Source organism: Molothrus ater, chromosome 5, assembly GCF_012460135.2.
Source record: "Molothrus ater isolate BHLD 08-10-18 breed brown headed cowbird chromosome 5, BPBGC_Mater_1.1, whole genome shotgun sequence".
Lineage (NCBI taxonomy): Eukaryota > Metazoa > Chordata > Aves > Passeriformes > Icteridae > Molothrus > Molothrus ater.
Genome location: NC_050482.2, coordinates 57582309 through 57600515, shown reverse-complemented (window position 1 = coordinate 57600515; position 18207 = coordinate 57582309). Strand labels below are relative to the sequence as shown.

Genomic DNA, 18207 nt, shown 5'->3' with positions numbered 1-18207 from the left:
TGGGGAAGATGGAAGTCAGCAGAAGAGTAAGATGATAGGTTTGCACAGAGGCGATTTCAGGTGACCAGAGGCAAAAGCAACAAAGAGAAGTAGGCTGGAGGAAGAACTATAAATGCTGTAAGCATTTCCCCTTAATTCTTTGCTATGTGAACCTAGAAAATCTAGGCCTATCTAAAGTTTCTGTCAAGAATTTCAAACAATGTTTAAACCACAGGATTAGGTTATCCAGAGTGTTTCATTGAGTGTAATACCCTATACAGAAAACAGCACCTACTTATACTGAAGAATCCTTACAAAATTGTTTCACTAATTTAGAAAAAACAGGAATATTCACCATTCACTCCCTAGAAATCCCCTCTCCGTCCACTGAAATGCAACCTCCCCAGGGAAGGAAGGAAAGGTTGGAAAAACACAGCAGACAAGAGTATTATTTTCTGCAGTCAGCACCAAGAACAATGGAATTAGGAACAGGGGCTTCTTTAGGCTATTTTACACCAGTATTTATTCTGCAACTGGCTTTATTTTGAAAGAAGCAATGTCATCCTATCTGAAATGAGGAATACTGTAAGTAGGATGCAGATAGCTGAGAAGTACCTCAAATGTAAGTTTGTTTTTCTCTTTGTCTCCAAAGGGAAAGGGCTGATTCACAACTTCTTTCAAGTACTCTTCTACAAATTCCATTGTTAGTGCAAACTTTGTCTTCATTTCATTCCTTGAAGAGTCAGTGAAGGAATCATACCTACAATACAAGGCACAGAAAGAAGGAAAATTAATTATCTCTAATATCAGGATCAGCTGTCACTAAAGAAAAAACAAACCAGTCATGACCCTCTGAGATTACTTAGTTCAACTCTCTGGAGATATGGAAAGTGGATGCCCAAACCTTCCCTTCAACAGTTCCAGGAATGGGAAGAATACAGACAGGATAATACCACTCTTGTGGCAGATAGAACTCTTAAATCTTGCTGTGGCAATTCAACAAGGTCATTAACAGAAACAACACTGCCTGCTGCACTGCTGTGCTTCTTTCTCTGTCTCTCCAGCCAGATTTTCCCTGGCTGGGAGCATCCCAGTGCTGCTGCTCCATCAAATCAGTGGAGCCAGACAGAGTTTCCACTGAAATCAATGGTCCTTTCTCTAAAATTAAATTTAACACATGCTTAATTACTTTACTAAGTGAAGGCCACAGCCTCTGTTTGTGGACAGAGGCTGTGTCTTAATTCTGGGTTCCCAGCTGTGGCTTTCTGTTGAACTTGGGGTATAAAACCGAGTTCCAGCCTAGTGAACCATGTGTCATGTGAGACACAACGGGTTTACCTGGAGTGCAGTTGGTCTGAGGAAAGGCCATTCCATCTTCCCCAGCTTGTCCAGTAAAAGAACATAGTGAAAAATAAAATTTAAATATTTAATGATTGAAAGCTGCCCACTGAAGTTTCCAAGAGTAACAATAATTAATAGTTCCGTGCTCTGCAACAAAATGCCTTTTCACACACATGTTTTGTGGACACTGGACATCTACAACCATTTTGCTCGTACACTAACCCTACAAAGAGCTTTTGTACTTTGGTTTGAAGCACTTTCAACTCACTCATGAATGGTGATCTTGGTAGGAATTTCAGTCCACAATCTGGCGTACTTGACAGGCACCACAGACTCCTGGGGATCTCTGTCCACATGCATGTGCAGCATCAGGCGGCAAAAGGAAGCCCGCAGGTCATAGGGGAGGCTCTCATCAGACATACACCTGAGGATCAAGTCTACTGACAGCTGAGCAGAAATCTGGTTGATGGCAAGATACTGGCGGTCCAGGCACATTCTTGCAAAGAGGTTCAGTTGGTACCTTAAAAAAAAAAAAAGGTAATAACATGGTATTCAAGGAAATGGGTTGGAAATGAAAGAACACACCTCAGAATCTCATGTTACAAGCCTGTTGTGAGCATTTCTGATATAAATCCTAAAAATAACAAGAGTGATTTTGTTAAGTAAGGGAGCAACTTGACATTAAAATTATTTGTTCAATTGTTGCTTCAATTTTGTAAAACATTATTCCACGATCCCATTTCTTTTCTAATCCTCAAGACACTCAGGACACTCGCTTCTCAGATCATGCCTTGCTTCCAGGGCACCACAACCTAAAATTAAAGCTCAATAAATAAAAGGTTAGAGGCAAAATAAAAGACACACAAAGAGATGTGATGAGCAAAGGAAACTCAAGATTGGCCTGGAGTAGGCAGCAGAGACTGTGATAACTCCCACAAGTAAAACTTGAAATGAACTCTTAGTCTCAGTTTCTGGCATGAAACTGATTTCATAGTTTTTTCTTTCATGATTCTGGTTTCCTTTTTTGATATTGCCAAATGAACTGGATAAGAACAGCACTGGGGCTCTTCAGAGAGTTTACATTTTCTTCCCTTTGAACAAGCAGTTTTACCTGTAGTAGGTAAGAACTTCTAAATCAGCTTTTGTGCCCTCCTTTGCCTCCTGAGCCAGATGCCTGATGGCTTTGCCGTGAGGCTCCTTGTTGCTGTCGATCCAGTAAAGCCACACTTCCTCTTCATCAATGTCATCTGAGATGACTGGGCATTCCAGGGGATTGTCCATTTGGGTTGAAACCAGCCTGCAAACACAAACCATTCACAATGAAGCCACGAGCAAAGTGCTGGGAATTTAAGACAGCAGACAACAAAAAGGTGGCATGTTGTGATTACAGATACTCACTTGGTCTGGATGAGAATATCAGCATTCCCTGGGCTCAGCATAAACTTGCAGATGAGTTCCTGAGTTACTGGTATTGCTGTGGTGTTAGATACACACAGGTCTGACAGATAATCCAAGAATCTGCAGTCAAAAAACCACAGATGCAGCAGAACATGAGACTTAAGCTACTTACTACTGGGGAACTGCAGTAGAACTCTCTTGCACTCAGCACTAGAGGATGGGTAGACTACAGGGACTCTGTATCATGATATTTATCAAGGTCTCTGATAAATATCATGATCTCTGCCAGTTCATACTCTTGCAACTCACAACACCTTCCACTAGATCAGGTTACTCCAAGCCCCATCCAACCTGCCCTTGAACACTGCCAGGGAATGATGAGCTACCAGAGAAGAGTGCAGATCTGTCAGGACCTGCAGATAGGACTCTGCATTCCAAGAGGTCATTCCATGTAAAGCAGAAAGAACAAAGCTTTGCAGGGAAATCATCTCCCTATTAATTTATCTCTCAAATTTAGGTCTTCTGATGTTTAACAAGGTTCAGGCTGAGGCTTTCCTCACAGCTGGGACATTCATTAGGTACATGGGTTTGTCTCTTTTCAGGGATTCCTGTGTGTGCAGAAACAGTAATCCATTTTTCAGCCTTTGACACACTGCAGTATAAAAAGGGCCTCTTCCTTTGATGTAGTTTCCACTTTCCATTATAGGAATTAAGTATCTCTGATCCCACCACTCTTCTAGCAAATGAGGCTAAAACTGAGCAAGGTGCTCAAGAACTGGTAGGGGAGCAAAAGTGAACAGGCACACACAGATCATGTATTCCACTTCCTTAGAAATCTAGGTACAAACTCTGACCATCTCCTATCAGCCCTCCAAGGATCCAACAGTTTGAACCTCTAAGCACAGACCACAATCCCCACTAAAGTCTGGGCACTGTAGTGGGTGAGTACAGACAGCATTTTTAGGGTAGACTTAGGAAAAAATCCATCCACATAACTGAAACGAAGCTTTGTGGCAACTAGTAGTTAAAAGTGCATAGCAATCACAAAGATAAAATTAAGCAAACAGCACATAATTACATGGAATTACATGGGGAAGTCACCTGGTTGGAGCCAAAACTCAGGAAGATTTCTTATTTTGTAGCTCATGTGTTTTAGAGCAGAATGCCACAATTTTCACTCACCTCAACAGTGCTGCAAAAATCTACAAGACTCTCCATGAAAATCAGTATCAAGATCAAGTCTTTACTGTTCAGATTACACCATTCTGGCAAGGAGCAATTTTGAAACATTTATTGCTCCTGAACTCCTCAAAGAAGTGGATACACAGCAGTTGCATGATGTGGTTATGGCACAAATTCCATCACATCCTCCACCAAAAGAAAATGCAATATGAGATTTTCAATAAACACAGACCCTTCAGAGACAGAGCTGATCCTGTGATTTCCTCTTCATTTTGACCAAACCAAACACAGCTGAGCAGGGGAGAGGCAATGAGATTACAGAGTGAGGCCAAAGAGGCATATAGAAAATAATTGAGGCAGTGAAGCACCAAGGCCTTGAGCAATATCCTTAAAGGCTACCTGGAAAATGGTATTCACAATTACAGAGAACAATATTTGGCCTTCAGTACATTCATTTCTTATACTTGTATTACTTTGCTCATTTTACAACTGAAAATCCAATCATCAAGAGATTTTTCCATTTAAAAATAAGGAAATCCAATTCTTCTATATTCTGACCTGAAGCTTATTAAAAAAAAAAAATCAGCTGAATGAAGTTCAAGGCCAGAAATTTTAATTTGGAACAAAATCTGGTCTAGGACACAAGTTTATGGGATCTTCACTGTCCTAGGCCCTTTTCAGGTCTGACCTGGAATCAGAACCTGCAGGAAAACTGATATTAATAAAAGCTTAGAAAAATTGACATGTGTGTATAACTTACACCAGGATTATTAGCAGGGGAACCAACACAAGTGGCGGTTTCACAGAGGAGCTGTAGAGCTGGGAGAAATTAAACTTTTTCTTAATTTTTCTTTGCCCCAGTCAGAACTGAGACCAAATTTTCAAGGTTGTCCTGTAAAGCATAAGCCCTCTTTTCAGTAACCTCTAATTTTAAAATGTGGATATGGTTAAATTCCAAGAATTATAGGTAGTTCTAATATTTCCTGTACAGGTAGGGTTTTCATTTGCCAGGTCAAAACAGGGAGAAAGAGACATCAAAGCAATGAATAGCATGCAATTCACAGCTACTGCAAAAATGCTACATGGACCACTTCAAACCTTGGCTCTCGATTTCTCCTGAGTAAATTCACAAACGTCTCTATTTCTTTAGCCGTGATGTGTTTCTCTAGCAGTTTTCTGTTGTTGTGCAACAAAGCTGTGATGGTGTCTTCTGCCAGAATATCATAACCAATCTGGGACTGCATGACGCAGAAGTTCTTAGCAATATACTCCTGAAAAAAGGAAGAATTCCCATGATGACCTGCTGAGCAGCAGTGCTTTCTCTTTTACAAACAAGGGGCATCCAGCTTAGTTAGCAATCAAAATAACACTCAAAACTTTCCTCTCTGAACTGGCCTGAAGAAAAGAACTTCTGAATACCTCAAATATGTACCCTGAGAAAAAGATTCCATATTAGGGATGACTAACTCTTCTTATTCTTTCATAAACCAAAGGAATGAATCCATGAAAATATATATAAAATTCAAGAAATGGCAACCTCTTTTTTTTTTTTTTTTTAAAGGGAAAACTGAAAGGTTTTTATAGCATTTAAGAAGCTTTTTTTCTGAGTCTTCCCTCCTCCTTTTCTCTCCCTTCAGGACAGAAATATTTCTGTAAAACACTGGAAAGAAAACAAAGAAGCCACACAGCAGTTCAGGCTTTTATCTCCAGTCCCTTTAGTCCATGTTCTGAAATACCTCCTGCTCACAGGGAGTCTCCAGCAGTGGGAAATCAGGCTACCTGATATAACAACCTCTGCTCTGACTCACTGCCATCCCTCTATAAATATTTAAACAAGAGAAACAGACAGCTTTGCAGATTTCCCACTTTGCAATCCAGGCTCCAAGAACATATTTTTAATAACAGAAAGCTCATGAATGAAGCAGTGAGCCCCAGTCTCAGTCTGCAAAAGTACAAAGCAAACTTGTGATATTCATTGTTGAACTTTCAATTCACACACTACTAAGCTATACACACACAAAAAAAGGCCTTTCCCCATTACCACAGAATCCCACTTGTAAGTGTAGAGCACCATGTCAAACCCAGGACATATAATTATAGAAATCAGGAGGAAAATTATCTTTAATACCACTGACCTGGTTCTTCCTATAGTCCTGTTGGGAGTGTCTTAGAACTCTGTAACATAATCTTAACATGTATTTGTAGGGAGCATATCTCTGGTCGCCCAGGTCTTCAAGTCTCAGCATTGATCCTTCACCTTTGTCCTTAAAAGGAGCTTTGAGGATGCCAAATATCTGTTCAAAATCAAAATCACTGAGAGTAAAAACCAGACCCAGATTTCTGCTGAACTTACATAATGGAACTTCAGCAGAACTCAAAGACAATGGAAATGTCCTCTGACAGGATCAGCACAACATCCTCGACTAAATACAAGTGGGAACACAATCTGAGACATCACAGCTTTATGCATTTGGGGTTAGCTTTACATTTCCCACCAACCTGATTGATATTGCTTTTTCTTTACTATCCCCAAATTTAAACAGTTTTAGTTACATGTTTTAACTTTGGATAACGTTAAGATGAAAAAGAAGGACAACGCTAGCTTCTGTCCAGTCTCATCCTTTTACCTTTTTTAAAAATTTCTTTCAGTTGACTTCTCAAGAAGGACATTAATTTTATTTACTTGCAAGTTTGCCCTCATGCAAATGAAGAGTTCCACAGGGGCACTATGTGGGGAACACTTGCACGATTGGGACAACATTCCATGTTTGTCTCAAATTTCGTGAACAATTTGCTCCCAAACATGATCTTAAATCTTATCAGAATCACATGAAATTAAGAGCCTTCTGCAGCCCCTTGTGCTTGACTCTGATTTAGGGACCAAGAAGTGTCATTTCTACCCAATCCAGTGAAACACAAACCCAACCTGGCATAAGCCAACTTACCCAAAAATAACTTTTTCTCACATCACTCTCTCCTGCAATCTGTTTGCAAATACAAATAAGTTATTAACACAGTAGGACATACCTGAGCCAATATATTTTGCTCCCTCATTAATTTCTGTCGTTCCCGGTTTGGCTTGGTAATGATCACATCCAAAACTTCTTGCCCGTTATTGGGCACATCAGCAACAAAGAAAATGAGATCTTCCAGTAGCTTGGTTACAAACCTAGAATAAATAGAGAAATCATTACTATAAACAGTCACTCAACACTTGCTAGGATTCATTAAGAATGAAAATCACATTTATGCTAAGCTTTACCTGGCACAATGGAACTTCCACGACTGCAAAGTTAAGTTTGACATGTACATTAAGGATTCCAAGCCTTGGTTCAGCAGAAGCTTAAATCAATCACAGGGCTGTTTACCAAGGCATTAAAACAACAACCAGAGGGAAAACAAGAGAAAAAACAGGCCGCTGGATTGATAAACAGTATTCAGAGATCCAAAATCTATACCTCGTGGCCTCAAGGCCCAGGAGCAGTAAAAAGAAACTTACACAGCCTAGCAAGGATTTTTATGCTTTATCATGGGTCCATGAAACAAGATGATGGACTCACCAGAGGAATAAAAACATTCTGCCACTAGCTAATTTCCCTACTGACCCATGAAACTGTTTCATATATACATTTTTTCATAAATATATTCATATATAACTGTTTTCCTATATATACTGACCCAAGAAACTGCATTTGTTTCACTCTTTGCTAAACAAAAGATTTGTCAGAAGCAGGTGCTAAAAACAGCAGAGGCAGTAGTAATTCCTTCTCTCCCACCTTCAGAAAATGTAAAAAGACAGAATATAAATGGAAAAAAAAAGAAAAAATTCATTGCTGCCTCCTTGTTACTAACACCTTGCCAGACATGCAGTGAGAAACACAGATGTCTACAGATTTCAAAGAATATCCCTTAACAGCACCAGCAATCTTTTACATTAAAAACTCAGCATCATCTCAATTTGGTCAATGTTATTTGTTAGTCCATAACTAACAAATCTACAAGCTATGAAAGAGGCAGGAAAATTCCCAAGAGATTTTCAGTCACCTGTGGGAGCCAGACACAAAGTCCCCATTATCCACAAGTGAGCTGGGCTGCTCACCTAAACCCTCTGAGTGAAGGGGTGTCTCACCCCCACAAAGTAAAGTAGAAAAGGCAGCTGTAGGCTGGAGCAATAAGGAATAAACTGTTGGGACTCCTACTACTCTATACTAGAAGGTGATAAGACAAAAAAAAGATGGTGTAGGGTTTTTTCCAAAGGAAATCACAAGAACTAATAAATGATGGCACTGTTGTGAAACATCTCTGAATTGTTTTACATGTTTGTTGTATCAATCTGCCCAACATCAAGATCTGACAATACTGACAGTGACAGGTTCATACAGGGATGTTCCACCTGGACACTGTCGTATCCCTCTCTGGGTCAACTCAATCATGAAATGGCCCCCACAGCTTTTCAAGGCTGAGTCCCAACACCCAGGCATTAAAAATCTGCCTGTTAGGATATTAAATAATCTGGTCTAATTTCTACTAGAAACTGACTGCAAAAATTCAGTTTCATCACCAAAAAGCAACATTTCAGAAAAAAAAAAAGCTGTATATGATGTATTACAGTTATGAATTCACACTGTCAGAGATGTTGTCTTCTATTCAGTTTAACCACAGGCAGCTGAAGACAAATAGCGAACTACATCACTGGCAGTGGAATATATCTGGCTACAATGTACAACAAATGTACTACAAAATCCCTTGATTCAGGGGAGGGTGTGAGGAGCAGACATTCCAATAGCGCCACAGAAAAAATGGGGATGAATACAAGGGGTGAACACCAAATTGATGTAAGATAGAAAAAGAGAACAGGGAAAATAGGTATGAGAAAGCAAATGGAGCAGCTTCTCAGTCACACTGAGACCTCCTTCCAAGGCTTTTGCAGATTTTGCAGTGTGGTGAACTTAACACAAGTCCAGAGCCCTGCAGTGCTGCTTTCATGTACATGAGAATCAGATGCAATGCACCCTCACGTTACAGCTCAGAAGCAGATTATCAAAAGAAATCCAGACAAAGACATTTGCCCAGGGAACTACCCATTTATTTATGTGGCCAGTGAGCTGGGGAAGTGCTGTTTACCCCGCTTTTACACAGGAGATACACACACCAGCCTGAGGAACAGCAAGGATGCTCCAACAGAGGTAGCATCTAACCCCAGGCTGGCACTCTCAGAACTGAAGTGTCCTCTCCCATTTGCCTCTGTCCATGTGGATATCACCTACCCATGACTGTGTTAGCATGAGTAACCAAACACCAATTTAGCAAGGGAAAAAATAAAACGCACTAACCTCCTTTCATTCTGGGTTATTGTTCCATTCTCCAGCTTTTTAACAGTTGATGCTAAAACCTTGTTGGCATCATTGGCAAAGTCCAAGTCTCTGACCTCAGACAGAGGAACCGATACGATGGCAAAAGCTTCCTTGTCCTCTTTGGTTTGGCATGTCCCAATCTGCAATCATTTTTGGTTTAAAGTGGGTGAGAAATCCTCTTACTTTAACCTAATTATTATGCACATTTCATAGGTTGGAAGTGAGCCAGCTTCAGGAATGAATTTGGGATTTTGTTTACCTTTAACATCACAGGCCTCTCTTCCTCAGTGTCTATGGGGATGCTGGTGCTGGTGACCCAAGTGTTGGTGCACAAGTGCCTCAGTCGGACATAGGAGTTCCTAAAGGGGACAGAGCAAACAGCAGCTGAGATGGATCAGTCTTGAGCCCACGTGGGCAAGTGGAGTGCCCTGCAACACCTGCCTGTGGCATGAGGCTGGAGAGCAGGAGCCACACCAGCCACTGCAATAAAAAGGGGAGGTGGACCTAAAAGCTGTACCCCCTTTCCCTTGACTCCTTCTTTCTCACCCAGAGCAGAGCTGCAACAAGAACAGCCAGCATCTTGGGATTATGCAGAATGCTGGGTTTAAGTATTTTTGTAAGTCTAGGAGTAAAATATTCTTTAAAGGAAAACAACTAAAAGGGAAGATGTTATAAAATCCCATCTGAACAGAAATACATTTCATGAATAAACCCAATTCTTTTATTATTTTTTTCCTGCAGAATAACGAACCCTTTTAAGCTGTCACAGCACAAAAGCCAGAAAGTAAAGCTGACCGTGGTTTCACAGCTTCATCATTATGATCTGCAAACCCTTGTTCCAGAGCAAGCATTTACAGTACCAGTTCTCAACTGAAAATCAAGTGAACAAAGAGTAGATATGAGATCCTTCTAAATTCTTTCCATATGATAATCTGTGGTATTATCAAAAAGCAGAGCTGAGAAATCAATTACAATTTTAACTCTGAATTTTTACTTTTGAAATATATTCACTGTGGTCTCCATTCACGCTCTCCCTTTCCGCTGATGGGCTTTTGAGTATTCAAGTAAGCAAATTATCTGGCAGAACTTAGCATAGCAAACACACTTCAAAGTCACATACATCAGTATTTGTGGGTACCCAGCTTTAAAATCCACTTTCATAACAACCAGCCCTAAGTGTCTGCAAGCCCATTCAGTCACAACCAACACTGTGTGACTTATCTAACCAATCTCAGCTATGCTACACAGCTAAAATTTCAAATATTGACAATTAAAACCCAGAAGCCACTTGCTGAATACATTTGAATAACAAATGTGCTCAGTGGCATCATGATCTGTCAGGGAAACAGAAGCCCAGCTAACCCCACACATTATTTTGTTGGGAACAATTCAGTTAAATATATTAAAAGTACTTTTTTTTTCAAACAGTGCACAGAGTTCAATTCTGTCCTCGCACAGATTTGTGCAATATTTAGACCATTATTTTTTCTCTTCACAGACTCTAAGTGTCACTTGTTTTATCCTTATAATTATTTTACCCAGTCACAGCAGCAGCATCATGTTTTATACATCCCTTATTTATCCATGAACACTCCTCAAATTTTAACAGAAGGATAATACTTGCTCATGTTTGCTTTTTTTCTGCTTCACTCACCAGCATAATGCCAGGAAGAAACCTTGTCAATACAGCACTATTTTCTGCCCTTTTTTCATTTCCTTTTTTTTTTTTTTATTTTACCTTGGAACCAGGCAATCAGCTCTCTGAAGGGTGGTGGCATCCAGTTCAAAGAGAGATGCGATGTCATTTCCATGTGGCACAGAGACCAAAGTATACATAATCTTCTCCCCTGCCTGGCGTTTCTTCTTTGAAGCAGGAAGGTCGCCTTCTCTCTGCTGATTAGGCACAAGGGTTATTTGCTTGCATCAGGGCCCATTAGAAATTCTTCAATTACCTTGCAGATAAGTAATACATCTGAATTTTTTTCTTTTTTTTTTTACCTTCGAGCAAGAATCTACCACAACTGGCTTTGGAGTAACACAAAGGATGCACTTTGCTACATGGGGTCTCAGGCAGTCATTAGAACAACAGCAGGCCACAAGCTAAAGAGGCATTGCAGCACTGGATATGCTTTTTTTGACACCTGCAACCTCAAAAACCTGCAGTAGCTGCAGACCCCTCACTCCCACCTGATGCAACTACGCAGTGCTGATTTGGAAAGGGCCACGTTTGAAATAAGAGAATGAATGAAAATTAGATTTATTTTTTTTTAAGACAAGTAGGAGATTTAAAAAGTAAGCAATTTGTTTCAATCTATTGTTGTTTTATGTAAGTTTGATGGCTTTTTCCTCTCAGATTGCAGAATCAGAGCAGCATGCTTTCAGAGAATCACAGAATAATTTAGGTGGGAAAAGATCTCTAAGATCATCAAGTCCACCCTTAGTGACCACCTTGTCACTAAACTCACCACCCTTCTCAACTAAACTTGAGCCATGTCCAGTTGTTTCCTGAAAACCTCCAGGGACAGGGACTCCATCACGTCCCTGGGCAACCCCTTCCAACATTTGTCAGACCTTTCCAAAAAGAAGTTATTCCTGATGCCCAACCTGAACCTCCCATGGAGCAGCTTAAGGCCATTTCCTCTTGTCCTGTGGACATTCTCCAAAGAGCAGGAGGCGGAACATCTGCTCCATCAGGACCAGCTTGACATGGCAAGGGGGGCAGGCAAAGCCCCAGCTGGATTGTATTACAAATCTCAGCACAGGCTGATAACATACCAAGGCTGGGTCCAGCACAGGTCTGATTTTACCCCCTGCAAGGGCAGGAGTTGTCCCTTTGAGGGACAGAGTTACTCAGCCAAGGCCTTGAGCTAAGGTGGGATCTGCCTCTCACCATCTGCTGAGAGCCCACAGGAATTTTGTGACCCCACAGCACTATCCTCATATCTTTAGTCACCTCCACAGCTTTGCCTACAGACTCCAAATGCCACCCTCCCTGAGAACATTTCTTGGCTTGATGGAGTCATTCAGAGTCTGTGCCCATATCCACACAGCAACCAACAGAATTACTGGTGTGAGTAAAAGCTGCTCCTCTGGGGTGCCGAGTTACACATCTTACAAAAGACTGATAACCAATTAAGAGACTGGCAGGCCAGGGCCATTCATGTACACAAAATACATCACAGAGGGAGAGGAGAAGAGGAATGAGGAAAGCCAAAAGAGAAAAAAATCCAACCCTGGAAGCATGAAATGCTATTATAATGATTTACAATACACCACTAAGGAAGAGTTGTACAATGTAAAAGGCCAGGCTGTACTTGGTTTGCATTAGTGGCTTGATTAAAACCAAACTGTAAGGGACAATCAAGGGCAAAGTTTTGATTATCCACATTGCCAACTGAAATTAAACAACAAAATCAGGGATGGGTGAAATTATGGAAGAAAGGGTTAGTTATCAACACATTTCAAGGCACTTTTTGAATCCTTCCAAAACATCCATTTTTTCATTATCAAGCTTACAAAATGCCAGCTCTCCATCCCATGACTTCTATCAAAGATGGAGAGAGAAGAAAAAAAATACAGAAAGACATTTTTCCTAGGCTCCTCTAGTTGTTAGGGTGCTGCCACAAGTGTTTGAGAGGAAGGCTTGCTAAGACAAAGAGCAACCATCTCCTGTGACTTGCACAAGAGTAAACTCATCTGACAGTCCCCACATCCTCTTGTATCTTATGTCCAAAAGTACTACTGAAAAATACACAGTAAATTTAACCTATATGCAAGAATTGAGAAAATAGCAAATTGCTTTTGTGGTTTCCATACATATTTTGTTGTACGTACTTGTGATGAGACACAAACTGAAAAGGCATATGAACAATAAAAAAATCCTTCTGAGAGCTTAACAGGAGTAAGTCAGAGTCTAATATTAAATGAAAAACTACTTCCTACATTCATAACAAAACAGAAAACTGGAAATCCAATTTAAAATTCAAGAGGTCTGTAAAGGGGTGAGTAGTACAGGATAGTTTAGAACAGCATCCAAACTTTTTGATATTTTTCACAACTTACATTGAAATCTAATTAGGATTTACCAGAAACTACCCACTTCACTATAATTTCCAAACTGAAATGACTGGTATACAAAAAGGCAGGACACTTCATAATTGTATGGTTTTCTTTTTATCCTGGGGCTCTGAGTAAAATACAGACCAAAATATGAAACCATACCGGGAGGGAACATGGGCAGGACACCTGACCCAGACTGGGCAAAGGGATATTCCCCACCACAGAACACCATGACCAGTGTATAAAGTGGGTGAGCTGGCAGGAGGAGGCAGAGTCAAAGGCAGGTTTCCTGTGCCTTAGCAGTTCACAAACATTCGTTCTGAGGAGAAGTTCCCCCAGCAGTTTGGGGCTAACCCTGCTCATTCCCCGGTGACCCCAGCAGTTGTATAGATACAGTTAAGCAATGAGTTCACCAGCCCTAAATCCCACCAATCAGGCTTAGCAGCTGGCAGACATAGGTACAAGATCTGGTTTTTAGCCTAAAAAGAAATTCCACTTCAACAGAGGGCAAGACAGTGCCTGCAACACAGCTAACTGCAATGCCGAGCTTAGCTAAGCAAAATCAGACCTGCACAAGAGCTGTACAGCAGTTCCATGCCGAACTCTCCCACAAACCTCAGAACTCTCCTTACAGCATTATTTTAGAATCTGAATATTACAACCCAAGCTGGGTTATGGGAGTCAGGCACTACTCATGAGAAAAAAGATCTAAGAAGTGACCCCCGACCTGACAGCTCTGGAAACAAGTTTTATACAAGGGGTACATGAGAGACAGCAATGCTGTCATTACATAGGACCAAACATGGATGTGTATTAGTGCCTCATTTTATGTCCCAGTCCACGTGCACATGCCTGTGTAGGAGAGAATGCACAGACACTTGCGTACAGAAAGCCTCTCACAATAAATTAAATTTAGTAAGCAGCCATCAGAATCTGCACTTAACCCAGCCATTATTGAATCAGCAGGTGAGTCCATGTGAGGATGTGGAAAAAAGTGAATGTACTGGGCTAGTTTAAATTAATTAGACAATATCTTAGGAGAAGCACTGCATTCCTAAGCAGATGAAAACAAGATGACATTTGCTCAGGTAGAAACTGGCATATGAGCAGATGCAGCCAGCAAAACTGGATTCAATTAAGAGAAAAGAAGAAAAGAACTGCAAAGGAACTCAAATGCAGAGAGAAGAAAATTCTTAACTTAAAGCAGTGTGAAGAGAAAGCCAATGGAACAGTTTCAGAGATGTTGGCAATGTGGTCAGTGACAGCCAAGGAAAGCACTTCCAGGACTTAATAAAAAACAAACAAAACCAGGTGAATTACATGCCAGGAGTATAGAAAACTGTGGGTAAAACAATATTACCAAATAGTACATTCCTGGAAGGAAAATGTATATAGTTTTGATTGTTCCAAACTACAACAAACTAGCAACAGGCTGTCACAAGTCACATCAGACACACATCCAAGGTGAGGAAGGTGCAATCACTTCATTCTTGTGCACTGGTTAAATCACTCACAAGGATCAAGGAGATCACACATTGAGTTCTGCTTCTGCCCGGCAGGAGTTGGATCCACCCCTTCCAAACAACCCAGTGAAAGTATCAGAGGTACAAAGAGCAGAGTCAGCTCCTTCGGCCTGAGAAAACCTCAGTGTGCACTGACACAGAGAGCTGTGAGCCCCTATCCTTATTCTGCAGCAGCAAAGCTCAATAATCACATCCAGGAAGGGGAACTGAGTAAACCCCCATGGCCCAGCCAGGGTAGGAGCCACCTAGGAAAGCAAAGGCTGAACATTCAAAAAAAGAGTCCTGGGTGGTGAGAAAAACCACCATTTTGGTGAGAAGGGGAAATACTGATCCAGGCCCACAGCAAAGTCTGTAACTCCTGGGCTACCACCACTGATTTACACTGCACCATGATTTAAAAAGAAGCTTAAAGAGGAAAAAAAAAGCACAAATATACTGCTTGCCATGTGGAAGGCAAATGTAAGGAGAGACAAATCCCATGCTGGAATCAGTGACAAAATAATCAGGTCCAATGAGATTTGTTCTCCTTGAGACTTACAGCTCAGCAGATAACCCTTTTCACAGCTCTTAACAGAATTTGCTACTAATTGCTACTATCCCAAAAATTCCTTATTTAAGTCAACTGGGCATCATACCTAAATTTCAAGAGATCTACATGGAGCTTTGCTTACAGAAGGGCCTTGATTTCAACTGCAAAAAGCAATCCAAAAACATGACAGACCTAAAATACCTTTTCTTTTAGAAACCCAATCTACAATTCCAATTGGTGAAGACACCTCTTGTGGCATAGAGACAGACAAGGATAATGCCCTGCTCCTGAATGAATACATTAAGCTGCACTACAGATTTCAGCAGAAATTAAATTTAATAGCAGCCAGAGTTCTGAAAATGCCTGTTAAATCCAGAGCAATGTGGTATCTCAATACGTTAACCCAGTTTAGGAGGCTCTTACAAAACCAGCATTTTCACAGAGCAGTAACGTGAGCAGAACTCCATAGGTTAGATTATTTTTAAAATTCTTTATGAGAAGAAAATGGAGTAAATGAATGGCCAGCCTTGCTCCTGCCTGCTAGGAGCCCTGGCAGACAGCACAGCAGTTAGCCTCCTGTAACACCTTCACTGTTGACTCATTTGTGAGTCATCGCGTTTTTAGCAGAGACATCACGTTGCAATCCTGTTGTTAGGAGCCAGAGACATTCTGTAAGAAACAATGTATGCATTTCCAGAGCTGATTCAGACCCGTGTGCAACAGCAGAATAATAATAATGTGCCGGCATCCGTGTCTCCCCTTCTCCCCCAGCCTCCCCAGCGGTCTGACTGCTGGCTTTATATAAGCTGCCATTTTTAAGCTGATGATTTTTCTTTTCTCTTTTCTTTTCAATGTTTTTCAGATTGTCTATTCTACTTGTTTAAATGGCATCACCGATATAAAATAACATAATTCAATACAGGTCATTCCTGGAAGGTAAAATAAAATATTTCAAAAAAAAATTAATTTACAGTTTTTATCTAAAAAAAAAAATCTCCCAGGTTGGCAGCAAGAAGGAAAAGTTAGAATTGCAGAATGTTGGGAATTCATAAAGATATATAAACAGAAGTCAAAGGAAATACATCAAATTGTACCTGGCAGCCCACAGTAGAACTGCCCAACTTCTTTACATGATAAGTAAGTACATACCAGTTTCCATCCTACAAAAATCTCAACAATAAAAGACAGACGGGAACTGGTTAGAATTAGCCCTCTCATGAAAATGAAGACAAATGGAGATAAGGTACCCATCCAAAGTCAGCCTTTAACACAAAGGCACTAACAAATGTCAGCTGCTCCTGACATTTCCCTGATGTTGGTAGCATTCTTCTTGGTGCTGTACATTTCTCTCCTTAGAACATGCATAGTAATTTGCAGAATAAAAAACACCAATTTTGGGTTTAGTGGGAACTGTAACACAGACCACTGCATTTTGATACATGATACACTACAATCTAGACTTTAAGAGATGAAGAAGCCCTTTTTTGATAAGACCCTTAAATCTCAAAAATGTCTTCCCACTTAAAAAAAAAATTCATTATGGAGCTAAGATGTGGGAATATTAATAACTCATTGTAAGGCCAAAATTTACCAGAATTAAAAGCAGTGCTTCGCAAGATAATTTGGCTGGATTGTCAAGAAGCAGCTCATAAACAAGCAACAAATCTCAGTCCAAACATACCTTTAATGCTTGGGAACAGAAATCCCAGTGACTTCCAGTAAGATTTATGCTCTCTGGAGCCAAAACCCTTTCAACCCTTAAGTGACTCTGGAGTCACTTAAGGCAAGGCAGAAAAGATGTGCTTAGGCAGAACCTTGGTGTTCATGCCCACTGCTGCATCATGGAAAACCATTCTCCATTGCTACTTCCCAAAATTCAGTTGCCTGAGCCACTGGGATCAGGCCTTGTAAACCAGTCCATGAACATGAACAAGCAGCCCCAGCACATGCGGAGAGGTTCAGGGCTGGCACAGAATGCACAGATGGCTGTGCTGCCTTTAAAACCCAGACAACAGAGGAGCTGCTACCCTTTCATCCAACAGCCCAGTAGAAAAAGAAAGTCCCAGGACGGGTCAGGCTGAAGGGACCACAGTGGGTCAGTGCCACCTCCCTGCTCCAGCAGGGCCACGCCAGAGCACAGGATTGTGTCCAGACAGCTCTGTAATATCCCCAGTGAGGAGACTCCACACCCTCTCTGGACGATCTGTTCAGTGCTCAGTCGCTGCCCAGGACAGAAGTTCTGCCTCCTGCCCAGGTGGAACCTCCTGGGCTCAGTCCCTGCCTGTTCCTCTGGTGCCATTGCTGGGCCCCTGGAGCAGAGCTGGGCCCTGCTCGGAGCCCTCCCTGCAGGCAGGGACACCCAGGGCTGAGGGCCCCTCTCAGCTGGGGCTCCTCTCCAGGCTGGACAGCCCCAGCTCCCTCAGCCTTTCCCTGCCAGAGATGCTCCAGGCCCTAAATCATCTCTGCAGCCTCTGCTGGCCCCAATCCAGGAGCTCCCTGTCCCTCCTGTGCTGAGCAGCCCAGGACTGGACACAGCACTGCAGATGTGCCTCCCAGGGCTGGGCAGAGGGGCAGGATCACTCCCTGAGCTGCTGGCACTGCTCTTCCCAGTGCACCCCAGGATTCCATTGGCCTTCTTGGCCTCAAGGGCACAGGCTAATGGGGTTCAGCCCTTCAGCCACAAGGATTCGTTTATTCATTTCTCATTTCCCTGCTACTCAGACTTCAAATTTTGCTGGGGTAGGTCCACTTCAACCTCCCCACTCCAGATTTACTTCACAGGCAATATTTCAAAATTAATTGCTTCAAAGGATGGAAAAGAAGATGCCTTTGCTGTGAGTCA

The 18207-nt window shown here is 41.5% G+C and overlaps 1 protein-coding gene across 1 annotated transcript in view; it reads right to left on the bottom strand.

The window, feature by feature from the left end:
- ITPR2 (inositol 1,4,5-trisphosphate receptor type 2) overlaps positions 1-18207 on the bottom strand; it is a 243390-nt gene that overhangs the window by 167594 nt on the left and 57589 nt on the right. The window contains exons 11-20 of the mRNA XM_036405007.1: positions 10993-11147; positions 9514-9613; positions 9234-9394; positions 6928-7069; positions 6036-6194; positions 4999-5171; positions 2719-2838; positions 2432-2617; positions 1589-1840; positions 595-739 (exon numbers count right to left, since the gene is read on the bottom strand). Coding sequence (XP_036260900.1) covers positions 595-739; positions 1589-1840; positions 2432-2617; positions 2719-2838; positions 4999-5171; positions 6036-6194; positions 6928-7069; positions 9234-9394; positions 9514-9613; positions 10993-11147 — 1593 coding nt within the window. The remainder of the gene's footprint in view (positions 1-594; positions 740-1588; positions 1841-2431; positions 2618-2718; positions 2839-4998; positions 5172-6035; positions 6195-6927; positions 7070-9233; positions 9395-9513; positions 9614-10992; positions 11148-18207) is intronic.